This window comes from Hydractinia symbiolongicarpus, chromosome 1 (genome assembly GCF_029227915.1).
Source record: "Hydractinia symbiolongicarpus strain clone_291-10 chromosome 1, HSymV2.1, whole genome shotgun sequence".
Classification (NCBI taxonomy): Eukaryota; Metazoa; Cnidaria; class Hydrozoa; order Anthoathecata; family Hydractiniidae; genus Hydractinia; species Hydractinia symbiolongicarpus.
In genome coordinates, this window is record NC_079875.1 from 12,013,949 (window position 1) to 12,030,940 (window position 16,992).

Sequence of the window (16,992 nt, forward strand, 5' to 3'; positions counted from 1 at the left end):
CTAAATGGCTGAAAACATATATGCATCATTATATTTTGGAGACGTGACCTTAAGAAATGAATTCGGAATTAAAGAATGCAGAATTTATTTCCTGAAGGTGATATGACTTTATTGATGCTATGTACTAGTTTTTGCACGGTACAGAGCATATCCACATTACTTTTCTGCACTAAAATGTATTTTTAGTATTTTACAAAAAAAAAGGAATTTAGTACTGGAGATAGTGTATAGTAAATTAACTTTCAATTTTTCAGTATCAACTGTTATTTATTTCTATTTCCATTACAACAGTTAACTTATTTCTCTCTTTCCCCAGGGATAATGTCACACCACCCAAGAACGGGAGAGTTTACATGACGATGATCAACACTTACGATATGGATGGTATATACTGAGATTTTTACTTGATAAACCAAATTTTGGTTTGATAAGAATGTTATAATAAGACCACGTCACTAGCCATGTGATACAGTAGCCAAAAGTGTGACATCATTTTCTTATTAACTGGCCACCAAAACCCGGATGTTTTTGATGTGATTAAATAATAACATTAACATTATCCTATAAATCCAGACCTTCAGGCCTTTAAGTATCAGAATATTCTTTTTTAAATTTTCTACGTTACTAATTTATTAGTTTCATTGCATTAATATAAATTAAAACTACCTACATTTATATGTACAAGAAAGTTAAAAAGAAATACTAAATAATATAACAAAATATTAAATAAAAAAAATTAAAAATAAAATGTAAATTTTTGTTACACCTCCATTTGTTTTTCGCAGATCAAAGTTTTATCTAGTAAACTATTGGTGATTAGCTTATCATAAAGTCACGTAAAATACATAAGTCGTTTTAGTAAAATTGCTATGATACATACGCTAGAGAAAGTGTATGGAATTTTAGTTAATTTACTGCAATCTAGAGTCCACACGGTGGAACAGTGATCCCTATTAAAAATTGCAACAAAATTTCTATAATCTGAATTACCCACAAAGCAGGTTTTAGGGTTTGAGATTTTAGCTGACTAAGGTTTTAATTGGTGCTTCTTTTTTAAAATTATTAACAACATTATTAAGTTAATACGTCACGAAAAGAATCACGCAGTTCTTTGTAATCCTCATCCATGAAATAGCCGAACCTGTGAAAAATTTCTTCTTCTTCTTTGTAAGGAACCCTGTGTTTTTTGGATGGAGGTCTAATTGTATGGCAATTAGACCTATCTAAATCATATTCAATTGAAGATGACGACCTAATTGGTTCTTTGCATTCACATTGTATTGGTGTAGGTAACACGAAAATATGCTGTTCACCGATGTTCTCATTTATTTGAAAATTCATATCTCTTTCTGTGATTATCACATCATTTAGTACATTTCCTTTCTGGGTGGAAGTTCTTTGAAACAACTCTCCCATGCGTGTTTCTATAGCAACATTATTCACAGGCGTGGTCACACCTGTTATTTCGCTTTCAGAACCACTTTCGGAATTTTGTGTTGATTTAGAACGTAGCAATTTGAAGAATGGCCTGTGTGTTTTGCTGCTAGCCTTTTGATTCAACTTCTCAATGCTTCTTCGTATTCTGGTGGAGTTAGACTCAGCTAAAAGAAATTAATTTGGTTGTAAGTCACAAGAGGAAATTACAAAAAACGAATGGATTGAGGAAAAAAGCAGAGCAAGGTAAACAAAAAGTAAGTATAAGTAAATGGCAACACATATGATGAAAACGAGTGGCATTTTCCTCAACTTACTTGTAGTCTTGGACTCAAATTTTGACTTCAATAGGTTCACCTTCCCAGCAGATCCGATGGGCATCCTTATCCCTCTTCTAGCAGGTCGATCTTTCAGGAAATTCTCCCGTTTAAATTGACGTTCAATTTCCTCTTCCTTTGTCCTGCTTTCCCGCCTTAACCTCATTCCAACAGCCAAAGGCGACATCCCATTTCCCATTACTTTATGTATAGATTCTTTCGGTATAATGAATCCTTCTTGCGTTTTAACAATCTCTTCTTCATATTCACTTGATGATTCAGAATGATCAAATACATTATCAGCCTCTTCTTGAACAGACGACTTCTTTGACTTATCTTCATCGTCAACGTCATCGTCAACGTCATCGTCTTCTTCATCATCGTCGTCTTCTTCCTCCTCGCCGTCATCGTCGTTATCAATACTTTGACTAGGCACCATTATTTTAGCTTTCTTTTCTGCATTGCTAATTTTATTTCCTGAATTAGACCTAACTGGTGTTGTGTCTGCAACTTCCTGTTTGTTTCCTGCTGTTGTCATAGATGTACTCCTGTTTCTTCCACCTCTAAAAGCTTCCAATATATCTTTTTTCATTGCACCTCGTTCCTCACTATGTCGGCGATGCATCAGCGTGAATTGCTTAGTTCTGTCTTTTGGTGAACTTGTCTTATTTCCTTCTTCAAGGTTTGATGACATTTTCTCGCCTTCTTCCAAAGCCTCCTCTAGTACATGATCCATATTAACAGATGCTCGGTATTGAGTTGCAGGCTTGGTGTGGTCAACACTACTTCTTCTGGAATGCCCAGGTGATGTTCCTTTGATTTTAACTTTGGTAGAAAATGTTGGTTTTTCATTTTGCGGTAGTTCATCTTTTTGATGTGTTTGATCATAAAGTTGACTGTATTTTCGGAGGAGTTGTTCAACTAATTCTCGTTCTTCTGGTAGTAACGGATCACTTTTGCGATTTGCGTCTGGTGGATAACTCAAATAACGCCTTCTACTTTCGTTTTCCATGAAGTCAGAATCAAAATTCGAGTAAGAGCAATCTAAATTGTCAAGACTGTTAAGTTTCTTTAATACGTCGCTCATTTCTGTCGCAACGCCTTCTGTTCTTGATAAGTTTTCGTAAAGGTGCTCGCTACTTTTTGAATGATCGTTACGACTATTTTTTACACTCGATAAAACACCGCTGTTACGACTGTTCCTTTGGCTGGATAACACGCTTAATCTTTCGAGCAGTTCGCGTTCATCGTCTGGTTTCGAAGTACGTTTCGAAGAAGTTGTCGATAATCTAATATCGTTATTTTGTTCACGCAAAGTGGCCGAAAATGAAACAGCGTTAGAAATTTCTCGTTCCGATGGTTTTTGGTATTTGTTTCGTGCACGTATTATGTTAATTTTTTTTCTCATCTCAGGCGATAAATCAGCGTTAGCGGTGGAGTATCGCAGACCAGAAAGTTGATCTCTAACGAAAAAGAAAAAATATTGTGAGAGGTCATTTATTTGACACTAAAAAAAGTCCGGTAAAGCGAAATTTCACATCTTGGTGGAAAAAGCGTCTGTTTACAGGACGTTTCGTTTCGTGTTGATTTTAATTTCGGGGTGGACCGTAAAAGGAACGCGTGTTTTGTGTTTGTGACTTTCAACCATGCGCACTGATCGGAAACCGCATTTCACTCTACGGTGATGTGCTTGCATAAAACTCCCGTAGAGGTTTAAACCCGTTTGTTTTCGCTTTGGGTTTTATGTAAACAGACTCTAAGTGTCGAGAAAGTCGTTAAACATTACTTCTTAAAAATAAGACCTACTTAGAAAAAGTTATAATTTAGAAACAAGACTATATTAAGACAAAATCTAAACTTTTAAAGAAGTAATTCACGAATATGTTTTTCCAAATTCGTTTTTTCGCAGAAGTTCATCTCGCAAAAGTTAGAAAACAGCGACAAGCAGAAGTGTATTACAAAATAGACGACGAATTTTCATTTCTTAAAAGTAAATACCTGCGAACATCACAAAAACTTGAGCAAAAGAAAATGATTGGGGAATTGGTGCATGACATTTCCAAATTGTTGGCGACAACTTAAAAATTGATGTTTATTTAAGGCGGTTCCCCTAGAAAAAAAGACATATCCCAGAGGATTGGTCAGTTGTATGTATTGAGTGAAGCGCATTTTCACAAGGTTGACTCTTCTTCCAGAGAACTGATGAGGTATTTTTTAGACGACGGAAAAGCTAAAACAGGGCGAAACGGGCAATATCTCGACAAAATAACTGAAAGACAAAACTTCGATTTGAAAATCGGTTTTATTTAATACTAGTAGTAATGCCTGCATCCACAGAAGAAATTGTAAAGCGATGGTGCTTCGAGTTTGAGAATTCTTGTTACCGTGGATTCCGAACTTAAACGGCAAAAAACTTGTTTAAAGAATATTTTATGGACACTCTTGACTTGAGGATCGTCAAAAAGTGTATGCCAGCATTATTTCAACCTGAAAAGCACCAAATACCTAAGTCTAATTAATGACGAGTAAACTTTGACGAGTTCACTTCGCAGGGTGCGTCGTTAAAACAGCTTTCTAAATGCTTGGGGAACACGATATTTAATATTCAGAACTGTCATATATTGTCTTGTGAGGCCCTAAAGTATCATCTAGCTGCTACAAGGAATTAAACATCAACGGAGGGACAAGGAAGCTGTCTGAAAATGCGAAAATGGTTGCTTTGGGCGTTGCTATGCACTTATATTTGCAGTTGGTTGGAAAAAGTGGCAAAATGCGCAATAAAAACCTAAATATGTCATTAGCACTACTTGCCACGGTATTCTAGGATGAATTTGCTGTTAGAAAACAGCTAAATGACAATTCTTGAAATTTAAAATTTTTTTCTAGGGGAACCACCATAAAAGGAGATACCATTTTTCCTGTAATAGCTCGTTGACTTAGTGTGCTACTCACAAAAGTTTTTTTCTTTAAAATAACTTACCTTAGACTTCTGCGTTTATCATCTAAGATTTGCATAGAAGCTTTTCGCTGGATGTTAATCGATGATTGTTTCCTCGTTTGCGCTTTTCCCTTCAAACGTTCCTTCCCGCTGAGTCGTTTTTTAATGGAATTCAAAGCACAATACACCTCGTGTCGTTGTGAGCTTGTATCTAAATATTTAGACCAGGTATCTTTCGATTTTGTTTTTCGATTTCTTTGTCTTTTTTTCTTCTTTTTCTTTTGTTTCTTTGCAACCTTCTCTGTGTCTGTTCCACTCGAAAGCAAACGGTCAGTTGCTTTGTCTGTATTGTTATTGTTCAACGTAGCTTCTGATTGGTTGTTTTCTTTCCCACGAGCTACTTCATGACTACTTTCAATGTCTATAATAATATCTGGTGGGATGGGTCTATGAATTATGTGTGGTGCATTCTGGCGAGTTTTATTATTTTTCGTGTTTTGGACCGTGTTTTCACTTACTTCCGAAGCTGAAGATTTTGATTCGCTTTCCAAATCCGCCGTAACTTTTTGCCGCTCTTCAAGAAACGATGTTTTTAAATCAGGACTTGATCTATCGGAGTTGTTTTTTGGAATGAGCAAAGATCTTGGTCTCATTCGATTTGGAAGCTCCAGTTCTTCGTTTTCTTCAATAACACCTGTGAAGGTTTTTCTTCTGTGAGATATCATTGTCTTCCATTTTTTGTTTTTGCCAGCACTCCTAGACCGCATTCTTACTGGATCGCTGTTCAAACTGTTATAAGCAGTGTTGACCGAATTTACTGAAGCAGTATTTGAGCGTGATTTCGATAATCCAGATGAGACAGACGTTTGGAGTTTATTTAAAAAAGATGTTATTGAGATTTGCACGGTACTCTTTGGTAATGCAAGATTTTCTCTTTCCTTTTGTAGCGTAGGGTCTTCATCTTCGTCATTACTGCTGTTGTAGCTGTCCACAGTCTCAGCATCTGTATAAAAGTACATGCAGAGGTAAAAAAAAGAGCTAATGCAAATACTTTCTAAATGCAACATTAGCAAATGATTTTAACGTTCCTGTGACTCGATCATTTTAACAACTCGTATAGCTACAAGCAGTTTACACATTAGGTATCCTTCTCTCTGAACTGGGGAGGGGGAAGGGGTAATTTGATGACGTCGTGGAATCAGAAATGACCACGTCATTTCGCTGGAACGATACTTCATTTAAATGTGTTCTCTACTTCTCCAGGAAAAAATGGGTTTGAATGTCAAACACAATATCCTTTGGACACATGCTAAGTTTAGATAATATTTTGCTCAAAGAATGTTAAAAAATCACCTGTGAAAGATTGACTTCTGGCTCTAGAATCTTTCCTATGTATTTTTGGTGAAATCTCTACGTCTTTAGTTTCATCATCCTCGTCGTCTTCGTTACTGTCGTTCTTTTTGTCATTGTTTGTAGCCTCATCTTCTTTTTTATACGTGTATGCTTCTTCGGCGAGTTTAAAAAGCCTTTGTCTCTCTTCTTCTTCAAGTTGTTTCCGACGTTTCTTTGCTTCAGCACATGCTCTCCAACAGCCACACAAACTGAAAAATAAATTACACGAAACTTGAAGTACGGAGCTTTTCTTCAATATACATTTTCCACTGAAGTTGCAAATATTCTACGAGATAAATATAAATTTAAAAATTATAAAAACTGCGGTTAATCTCTGAAATGTGTGTTGTCACACCAGTTTACAGCAGTTTACAGTAGCTAATGCTATTTTTTGCTAGATTACACCAGTTTTCGCCGCTTAATATGCACAAACTTAATCTTACTGCGCATTTCTATTGAGTTTAAAATCACAACGTAAATTGCTACATCTAGGCAATATCCGAGAAAAGTGGCTGAGACAGTTTATTATTTAATACTGGTACCTAGATGAAAAAAGAGTTGTTTTTTTTGGTAAAATTTGTTTTTAATTTAACTGTTTTATTGTTTTAGCATGAATATTCCTAACTATAAAAATCATCCTGATATTTTCTTAGCATATCCTTCGCACAGGTAAGATTAAAAGATCAGACAATGGAAACTTATGTAATAATTACCCCCAAGGTTCTGCTGTTAATTTAACTGACAGACAGTAACCTAGAATTTGTGGGGGAAAATTATTAATAAAGGATAATAAATAATAAATGACATTAATAATAAATTTAAGCTTGTTTATACGTTGTTCTTTGTTTATATTCTATTTAGGATGCAAACAAATTTTAAAGATGAGCATATTCTTAGGATATTTTAACTTTATGCCGAGTTCTAATAGAGTGTATTCTTATAAAATAAACGTGTATGGCTTTTAAAGTAAATTACTTGGGGATACACGAACATACCTCGAAAATCCAGATTTGCAAGCTTGTATATAATTTGTTTTAACTTGTTTCCACTGTCGTTTGGAGTATTTCACTTCAAGCACTATCACTGCAGCAATAAGCAGAGTGCACAACATGAATAATAAAACAGCCATACTTAAGTATGGGTTTACACGATGAAAACCAAACTCCTCCAACACCATAATTCCTATATTGAAAGTTGATTTGTTTGAATACAGAACGACCCTTTTTACCACAAAGGCGAAGTAACCGCTGTTTTTCATTTTCAGAAAGTGAGAAATTTATTTATATTTATAGGGTTGTTGGTTTCAAGACAAATTAAAAAAATGACAGTAGGTAGTTTATATATCTATTTTTGAAACCTCATGAGGTCTCTGTATTGTCTAACCTATTGGTAACTGTTTCTATAAAACACAAAACAGGAATTGCTTAACGAAGCGACATTTAAAGTACAAAATATTCAACGTGAGAAGATTGTATTATACCTCTGCTGCCCTGACATTCTAAGGGCGAATTCCATTTGCATTTGAATGAAATGTCACTGATAAGAGTTTTTGCTATTCCTCTGTACGCCCAGTGAGTGGGGTTGATGTAAAATAACCAATAATAAAAGATAGGCATCTGGGGCTCTGGAACTAAAAATCCACCAGCAAATCCAGCAACAGCTGCAAATAGAATTGTTATCAGTTTATTTATTTATTTATTCATTCATTCATTCATTCATTCATTCATTCATTCATTCATTCATTCATTTATTCATTCATTCATTCATTCATTCATTCATTCATTCATTCATTCATTCATTTTGTTTTTATCTTACAACATGCAGTAGATTTTTTCTAACTCGAACTTCCTAAAGACTGATTAATTTATTCGGGAAAGCAGAGACTTAGCCATTGTTTTTCACTTGGAGTGGCGAGATAGTAAATTTAATAACCTTTTTTAGAAGTGACCAAAGAGGTCCTATCAATTATTGACGCCTAGCGTGAAAGTATTTTCAGAATTTCAACCTGTTAATTGGCTAAAATGCAGTCCAGATTTTAGGAATGCAGTAATAAATTGCGCCGATAAAGACAAAATTGTACCATTGGATTGATTTACATATATAGACATATTTTGTCATGGATAAAAAAATTCTACATAGAGAAAGGATTTAATGAAATACCTGAAAGTAACGGTGAAACTAAAGGGGAATATCGTGGAGTTATACACGCTGTGAGTATGACTATTGCTATCCACGTTTGGTTCAGCTGTAGGTGAATTAACGTTGTGATGCAAAACTTCCACAGTACGTATTCATTAAACATGCAGACGTATATAATACCGCAGGCTGCTATTAACGGTAAGGCCGCTTGGGAAAAGACTCGTATAAAAACATGTAATACTAATTCGTGAGAATATCCAACCCCATCAGCTTTTTCCAGCGCAAACAATGCAAAAGCTTTTCCCAAGTGGGCATGTATAACGGAGGCCATGAAGAGTTGACTTGCACACGAAAATACCATGTAGCAGGACATCAATAAGATGCCTTGTTCGGTCTTCCAGTAACATGACCCTGAAAAGGGATTAATGAGTATATTATAAACAAAACAAAACGAAGCAAAGCAAAGCAAAGCAAAGCAAAGCAAAACAAAACAAAACAAAACAAAACAAAACAAAGCAAAGCAAAGCAAAGCAAAGCAAAGCAAAGCAAAGCAAAGCAAAGCAAAGCAAAGCAAAGCAAAGCAAAGCAAAGCAAAGCAAAGCAAAGCAAAGCAAAGCAAAGCAAAGCAAAGCAAAGCAAAGCAAAGCAAAGCAAAGCAAAGCAAAGCAAAGCAAAGCAAAGCAAAGCAAAGCAAAGCAAAGCAAAGCAAAGCAAAGCAAAGCAAAGCAAAGCAAAGCAAAGCAAAGCAAAGCAAAGCAAAGCAAAGCAAAGCAAAGCAAAGCAAAGCAAAGCAAAGCAAAGCAAAGCAAAGCAAAGCAAAGCAAAGCAAAGCAAAGCAAAGCAAAGCAAAGCAAAGCAAAGCAAAGCAAAGCAAAGCAAAGCAAAGCAAAGCAAAGCAAAGCAAAGCAAAGCAAAGCAAAGCAAAGCAAAGCAAAGCAAAGCAAAGCAAAGCAAAGCAAAGCAAAGCAAAGCAAAAAAAACAACAAAAAGAAACAAAACAAAAACAAAAACTAAACAAAACGAAACAAAACAACACAACACAAAACAAAACAACAACAAAAATGTTTACAGCCGCAGCTAATGATAGTCAACGCTCACTATGCTGACTATATAATATTTTCGTTCCACTTAAGATGGTAGCGTTTTCAGAGATTTTCTTGGTTGTTAAAAAAAATAAACGAAAGGAAGTTGACTCGCCTAAATATCCGAAGCTGCAAAACACATGCCTTGAAAAATTATAATGCGCATGCACGGAAATTAAACGCGGGGAGCTATGGCAACAACGCTCTAGTGGCAAGAGGCTTTGACGTCGGGACGAACGTTCAACTTATATTTCTTAAAGCTATCCACTTACCTAAGGACAAACTGTATAACAAAAATATAATGGTAAAGTAGAGCTTCTGTGATAAAGTTTGTGATGCTGAACTTCGACCATCCAAAGCAAGTAATCTGTTCTGTATGCTTGATGTTTGCCTGTTGAAGAAAAAAGGGTTTGTGAATCAGACGAAATAACAATGAAGAAGTTCGAACTAATTCATCCTTGCTACATGTTTAACATTAAAAAGTCTTCATCGGTCATTTAGTCTTAAGGCCATATTGCAAAATGAAAAATGTTACTATGGCATTGAAAATAACACAGAAAGATGCCATACAAGGATAAGACAGCGTCATACTTTCAAGAGCTGAGAGATCCCGACAACAGATCGTTGTACATCCTCGTCATCAGGTTCTCTTGTCCCCTCAAGCGTTTGAAATTAATCAAAAAAGCAGCATGACTTGGAAACGAGATTTTTTTATGTATACATGCGACACAATGAAGACACTGCTCAATCGTTATATAAATACCGAAATAATGATTGTTAAAAGACCTATCGCGTCAGATAAAGATTTTTATGCCAAAACATTTATCCGAAAAATTGTCTTACTTTTGGAATTTCATACTAAGAGTTTTCTGTGGATGTCTTCTAGCTCTTGCGATCGCTCTAGTGATGGCTTCTATTTCTCCGCTTTCCTGATAATGCTTGACAATTATCTTTTGTGAGTCATCATTCGTCAGCACATCCATTATTGTATCTGCAGGGTTAGATGCGTCAAAAACCTGACCAGAATCTTGCAAAGCTTCTGCTATCATCATTGGTGCAACGATTGGTGAGCCGAAGTAGGCGACCTGCAAGGTAAAGCAAATACATTGCGGCAAGATATTTATAAACATAAGGTTTGCTGGACTCTATTCTTGGCAGTTCACATGTTTGTGTTGTCGAAAATGGACCCTAATTTTTGGTGTTAACTACTTTTATGCTCAAAAATTACAGCAAAAAGAAATTACAAAGCGCTTGAGCAATGTATAATTGCTATGCATGGAACAGGCGCCAAATTTCTCTTAAAAAAAGAAACATCATACCTCTCCATGAGAGAGAATCAGGATAGCATCAAACATATGAAATATTTCAAGACGAGGCTGGTGAATTGTCACGACCACTAACCGACCAGATAAGGTTAATCCATGCAAAGTTTCAAGAAGCTCTAATGAGGATGCCGAATCCAATCCTGAATTTTAAAATAGAATATTGAAGTAGAAAATTACTGACTTATAAGGCATGTGGAATTTTGGACAGGTACCATGCTTGTAAATTTTAATCAGTTAAAAGGGACTTCAGGCGGGTGACTAATACCTTTAATTACAAAAGATTTTATTGACTTTTTTTTTACCGATAAGGTACTATTACTGTCGGGATTATACAGTGCGTAATCCACAGTTTTATTGGTCTTTACTACGACAACCTTAAGTCAACATCGACCGGTTTTGCAACAAAGCTATATAGTATAATTTTCAACTTTCCGCGAGTTATTGCATCTAATCCTGATATTTAACCCTGCGAGGGCCGGAGTCATATAGCCATCAAGGTATAATTGGGGCAAAGACACCTGCCAATACAAAGAAAACAGATAAATTATTTGTTTAATTACCTGAAGTTGGTTCGTCAAGAAAAATTACACTTGGTAGATCCAACAACTGCAATGCGATACATAATCTTCTTTTCTAAAGGTAGGATTGCATTGATGGGATAAACTTATTCCCGGGGTCCGCTGACTTTTTTACAGGTCATAAGGACGCAGTTGTGAGCGAAGACCAACGACAAAACAGATTAACTTCACAACATTGCTGCCATGTTTGTTTAGTGCTGTTGTTATGTGAACACAAAACATGATTGCGTTGTGCACACCACTTAAGTAAGAAGAAACCTGTTTTGTCCGGACAATAGTGTTTATAAAGTAGTTTTACAAAGCCATATCATACCTGACCTCCACTCAAACCGCCACCTCCGTCGTTACCGCCCACCACAACATCAGCTACGTCAAATAAACCGCACTGTAAAATAATACGTGGATGTCTGTTAAGACATAGAAGTTAATTAACCTTTGAGATATTTTCAGTACTTTTAACAAAATTTTAGACGCAAACAATTTATACTATGGAATGTTGAAATTAAATCTGCCAGTGAACACAAAGTGTCTTGTGTTGCAAGCGTGGTCAGTCTTACATCACCAACGTAAGTCATTGACCATCTTGTTTCTATGCGTGAGTAACCATGTACCCTAAAGATTTGGTATTGATTAAGAGGAATTTCCCGATATTGACAAATCAATTAAGGAACAAGAGCATTTAGGGACAACACTTGATCGAAGAAAATTAATTTGCGATTTAGCGTTTTCCATTTCAACATTCTTACTTGTTTTTTTATGTACTGGTTGTTGTAAAGTTATTTATCATTCAAACTGGTAACGTTTTTCAGGTCATGGCAAATATCAGAGCATTTGACAACGCAAAGTTTAAATTTATCGATAATCAGGTAGAAAGTTTAAAATTCTTTTGTGTCAGTATGTTTGGATTTTAGTATAATATGAAAATATGGATATCACTTTAGAATGATTTAAAAATGTGTCAAAAATCTCCCAGTTTTATCACATCTTTTCACGTTTTAACAAAACCAGACATGAACTAGGGTGAAGGTCCACGGGTTTGTCCGTCAGCGTAATGTATTACTCTGCAGGGGCTTTCTTGGAATAAAAATGCGCACGGCTGTTTTGAACACACAAAATACGGGAACGGGTATTAATAAAGGAGGTATAGACTTCAGATAGCCCCACAAACGGGATTGATGATATGGTGATTTAAATCATATATCTTTTTTATTCTTTTAGCGCAATATACATTATCTTATCTAAAGACGAAGAAATAAATTTAAAATAAAATAAAAGATTTACCTGCCCAAGCACCTGTTCAACCCTCCACATTTTATCCTGCACTTTCATCTTCATGGGTAACCTCATCATAGCTGTGTATGTTAAGTTTTGTCGAACTGTAAGTTCCTCGTGGTAGGGTGTTGCTAACTGCAGAACGTAACCGCTATTCTTTATAAACCAATCCCGCGTTTCTTCCGCGGGCAACCCGTTGATAAAAATGTTATCCTGTAAAAAGTGAAATTCAAATTAGCTTTTGATCTATCTAATCATAAAACACGAGGTATTGTCTGTTTTATTCACCTCTTCTCTATGATGATCTATATTTCGAAGTAGAAATTGTGTTTTTTGATGTAGAAGATATTTGAAACGGCTGTTGTGCGAGATGTTTCGCTATGGAGGCATGCTTAGGCAGTAAGTGTACGTTGATCAAAAAATAAAAGAGCTTGTTTAGAATAACTAACTTGTTTACCATATGTTTATATCTTCCTTGTTTGCTAGTGGAACACACATAGAAAACTAGGCTATTTTGCTGCTTATAAAAAAAGAGAAGTCAATATTTTGCTGGAGCAACAAGACACAGACAGACACCATGCTTAAGTGGCCATATTTAGCCGTCCCCTTAGTAGGAACAGATACAAATTTCTTCCAAACCTCTGCTTCCTTGTTATGTTTTCTTGCTGTTAACAAATCCAACAAAGTTGTTTTTCCTGACCCACTGGGACCCATAATCGCAACAAGTTGACCTGGATTAAAGTACGCTGTAATGCCGCTAATAATTTTTTTACCGGGTGAATGAAAACTCTTTCGTCTTATATGCGTCAGAGAAAGTCTCCTCTGTCGCATGGCAGGTTCTGCTCGTTTCAATGTACCGATAATCTCGGCCTGTGATTGGTTAACTATGTCATATTCCAACATGGTGCAAGAGATGCCAACACTGCTATGCGGTGGGCATGTGGGCAAACATTTAATTTTATCCAACCCTTCTACACTGTCGTAATTCGAACATAAATACAAGGCTTGAGTGGTCTTTAATTGGTGATGTTGTATCATCCAGGCTATTTTTGTTACTAAGCAACCAGCAAATATAAACAATATGATAAAAATTAATAAAATTCGTTTCCAATTCTTCCAACCAGATTTGTATATGTTGAAATGAATAACCTGGGGACAGGTTGGATTACATTGAGCATGTGAGCAACTGTCTGTTATACGCAAGTTAGAAATTGCATCTCTGCTTTTATTAGTTTTGTTCTGTAAAATATCATGCCATTTCAGTACGACGTTTTCAAGAGACTGACCCTTTACTGAGATTAGCTTTAGATTGTCATCTGAAACAGTGTGTTCAAAGTGTATGGAATCGAAATTTAGTTCAATTTTAGCGTTGTATACGGTTTCCCATAGTGACGATGATGCAATGTAGCCATGTTGAAAGCACGACAATAGGACATAGTGAAAGTTCGGATACGATTGCACGATTTCGAGAGAATGTAACATGTGCCCACCGTATGCATGCACACGTGTTAAAATTTCTTTTGTTTTAAATATATTGGCATAATTAGAAGTGCGATCACGTGACAAAAGACGGTCAAATAGGATGTAAACATCGTATTTGCTTGAAATAACCAGCATCTCTACACTCGTTGGTATGTACGACTGGCTAAGCAAGCAAGAAACTGAAAAACAACATGGATAACTCCAACGAACATCTCGACAGCTAGTATGTCTCGCTATACCAGATTGTCTTAAAAAGTCCGTATTGGACCTACTGCTAAAGTAATGATCAAAGTTTAGAAACCATGATGAATCTAAAATAATTGAAAGTTGTGTATTTTTTAGTTTTTTCTGCAACTGTTTTATATGATTTATAGCTCCAATACCTCCAGCACTGGTCCCCGCTATCGTCACGTAGGTTGACTTGTTTAAGCCAATAGCTATTGCTTCGTTAATCACAGATTCGAATATAACTGCTCCACGAAAAAGATAAGGAGTCACATTTGTTGAGTTTGCTAGTTTGTTATTTTTTTGGGAACTATTTCCAAGCCATAAATCGCTACTACAATATGGTATAATAATTTTGCTGTAGTCAGCATATATTTCGGTCGACATTAAACTCCTTGTTTGAATTCTATCAGGATAACTCTTTGAGCTCATGAAGTATGGAGTCCTTTTAAACCTCTCTTCGCACTGTTTATTACTCGAGCAACCTCCACCACCTTCAACATAGATTATCCATTTTAAACTATCCTTTTTATGATGGAGATAATATATTCCAGGAGTACCATCGTTGCACACAGCTCCAATATCTGAAGCTCCAAAGATCGTGCGCTTGTTCAAATCTTTGGAAGAAATTGTCATGCACAGGAGAATATTCACAATTTCAAAAAACAGCAAAGTGTACATCATGCTTCTATCACTGTATTCTTGGTAAGGTATCATTTACACGGAACATGTTTAGCGATTGTTGTTTAATTTTTGGGATGCCTACTTAGAAAAAAAACATGGATAATTTGACAAAAGTAACGGTAAAACAAAGAAAGTAAGCTACCTTCTTATGTCCAAACAAGTAATGACAGTGTGACATTCACAGATAACAAACAAAATAAATAGGAGATGCTATTTTTTCTACAGCCAGAAAATGCCAGGAAATAACTATACGCAGAGCCATAGGGGCCTGGGGGGAGATTCACGTCCCACAAAGCATTTTTGTGGATCGTGGTTAAAAGTGAAACAGACTTGTGCAAAAGAAGCGTTTTTACCCAAACTAAAAGGGTAGAATCTCAAAATTCCCCCTTGTCTTTCTGAAAAAAGAGGATTTGAGTGTCAGCTACGACTCTGCTTCTTTCAACTTTATTGGAAAATTGGTTAAGGACATTTATTAAGCATTTTTAATCAGTATTTGTTTTAGTAAACCCAATGAAGACTGTAGCACAGAATCAAACACCTTTGTAGACAACATGGTTTCTTTTAGTCTCAACACAGCCCTTCTACTTCCCTAACTACAACGTCTGAGTAGAATTTTGTTTAGATGCACATAAATCTAGTTTCATTGGTTGTTTTTTGTGCCACTTTCTTAGCCTTTGCAGTCATCTTTTACAACTGCCTTCGCTTGCCTTTGCTTTTTTAAAGAAATAGACCAATCATCCTCGTAAAAAAACTCTACGATTTTAACCTAATATCTTATTTATACTATCGATCGTCTTGCTTATAAATGTCCCTTAATTTTTTCCGTACCTATCCCACATTAAGTTTGTTTACAGAGCTGAATACCCTGAATTAAAAAACCAGCAAGTATATATGAAAAAAAGTATCAATAAATTGACATGTAAAACTATCCATGTCCTTACTAACCATAAACAAAATACTAAACAACAACAACAAAAGTACCTCAAATTTAATATTATCTTCGTTAATATGACCGTTCATGAAATGATCGCGTGTAGATACGCATTGCCATAGTAACACCAGTGGATAATTGCTGATGCAGATCAAATTAAAAGTGATGGTCTTTTTATTACATCACTAACCACGAAAATTAGCTCACTTAACTAATAAATTAAACCGGATAACTCGCTAAGTTGCTTTTTAGTCTATATTTTAAAGTCACAGCGCACCGGTAGTAATAGAAAAAAAAGAAAAAATGCCCAGCCGGACATATATAAATACACATATATATATATATATAAATGCAAATAATTTAATTTTACAAAGTTTATCATGTTTAAAGATTATTTATATTTTTTTGTAGAAATTAAAAGCTGATTTTTTAAAGCTGTTGTTTTATCAACAAAGAGAGTTAGCTACTCCAACAGAAAAATTCCTAAACACCCAAAGTTAAAGTATCAATGTTTTGTGGTAGTGTCACCAATCCAATATTCTATATTTGACTATTTCCTTAGTTGAAGTTAAATTTAACTTCAGCACCATTAGTTACCCCTGATTATCAAATCACGCCTCCGACATATTTACCTTTCATGCAATAAATAGTGCTTTTTTAAAAATCACTGGTCGTAATATTAATAAAACTTACGAAGCTGTCACTCAAAATCAATCCAGTGATACCTTATCCTTCCTTTTCAGCATAAAAGGAAACTTTTACTCACTAGGAGAGATTGTTATCTTTGTGCGAATCAAATTAGAAGGCCAATATTCGTGATTTCCTTTACGTCAGATATTCCAGATTACCACAATGCAAAAATTCCCGCAATTTGTCTTAAGAATTATGGGAAAATCTTTACGAAATAAATGTCTAAAATGTCTTATATTTTTACCACCATAAATAGAGGCTTTAAAAGGTGAACTTAGCATTCATGAGACAACTGTTGTCAAACCTACTTTCACAACGCCAAAGTTTGCTGATAAAGATTGCCAGCATTTAAGCGTCGTCATTCTAAACATTTTGATCAATGTTGTATGTTAAGATATGAGCAACAGAGAAGCTTTTTACAGAGAAGATCTGGCAGATACACCTAGTAATAGAAATGTACTATATATATAATACATTTCTATTGCTAGGTGTATCTGCCAGAT

The 16,992-nt window shown here is 35.5% G+C and overlaps 1 protein-coding gene across 1 annotated transcript; it reads right to left on the reverse strand.

The window, feature by feature from the left end:
- Nucleotides 1-41: 41 nt before the first annotated feature.
- On the reverse strand, nucleotides 42-16,152 carry LOC130639300 (uncharacterized). Its single transcript, XM_057447065.1, has 14 exons — nucleotides 13,117-16,152; nucleotides 12,487-12,690; nucleotides 11,519-11,590; nucleotides 11,188-11,260; nucleotides 10,622-10,767; nucleotides 10,146-10,387; nucleotides 9,575-9,693; nucleotides 8,242-8,631; nucleotides 7,562-7,741; nucleotides 7,077-7,263; nucleotides 6,043-6,290; nucleotides 4,732-5,692; nucleotides 1,752-3,214; nucleotides 42-1,601 (listed from the first exon to the last, which is right to left on the reverse strand). Exons 1-14 carry the CDS (start codon nucleotides 14,899-14,901, stop codon nucleotides 1,075-1,077), a joined length of 6,597 nt encoding a protein of 2,198 aa, XP_057303048.1. The 5' UTR covers nucleotides 14,902-16,152; the 3' UTR covers nucleotides 42-1,074.
- Nucleotides 16,153-16,992: the final 840 nt, after the last annotated feature.

Excerpts from the sequence above, each read along its gene's own strand:
- LOC130639300 (XM_057447065.1), bottom strand. The coding sequence starts at position 14,901 with ATGATACCTTACCAAGAATACAGTGATAGAAGCATGATGTACACTTTG. Across the intron at positions 10,388-10,621 it reads TGATTCTCTCTCATGGAGAG|GTCGCCTACTTCGGCTCACC; the intron begins GTATGATGTTTC and ends TTTACCTTGCAG. Across the intron at positions 7,264-7,561 it reads AGAATGTCAGGGCAGCAGAG|GAATTATGGTGTTGGAGGAG; the intron begins GTATAATACAAT and ends CTTTCAATATAG.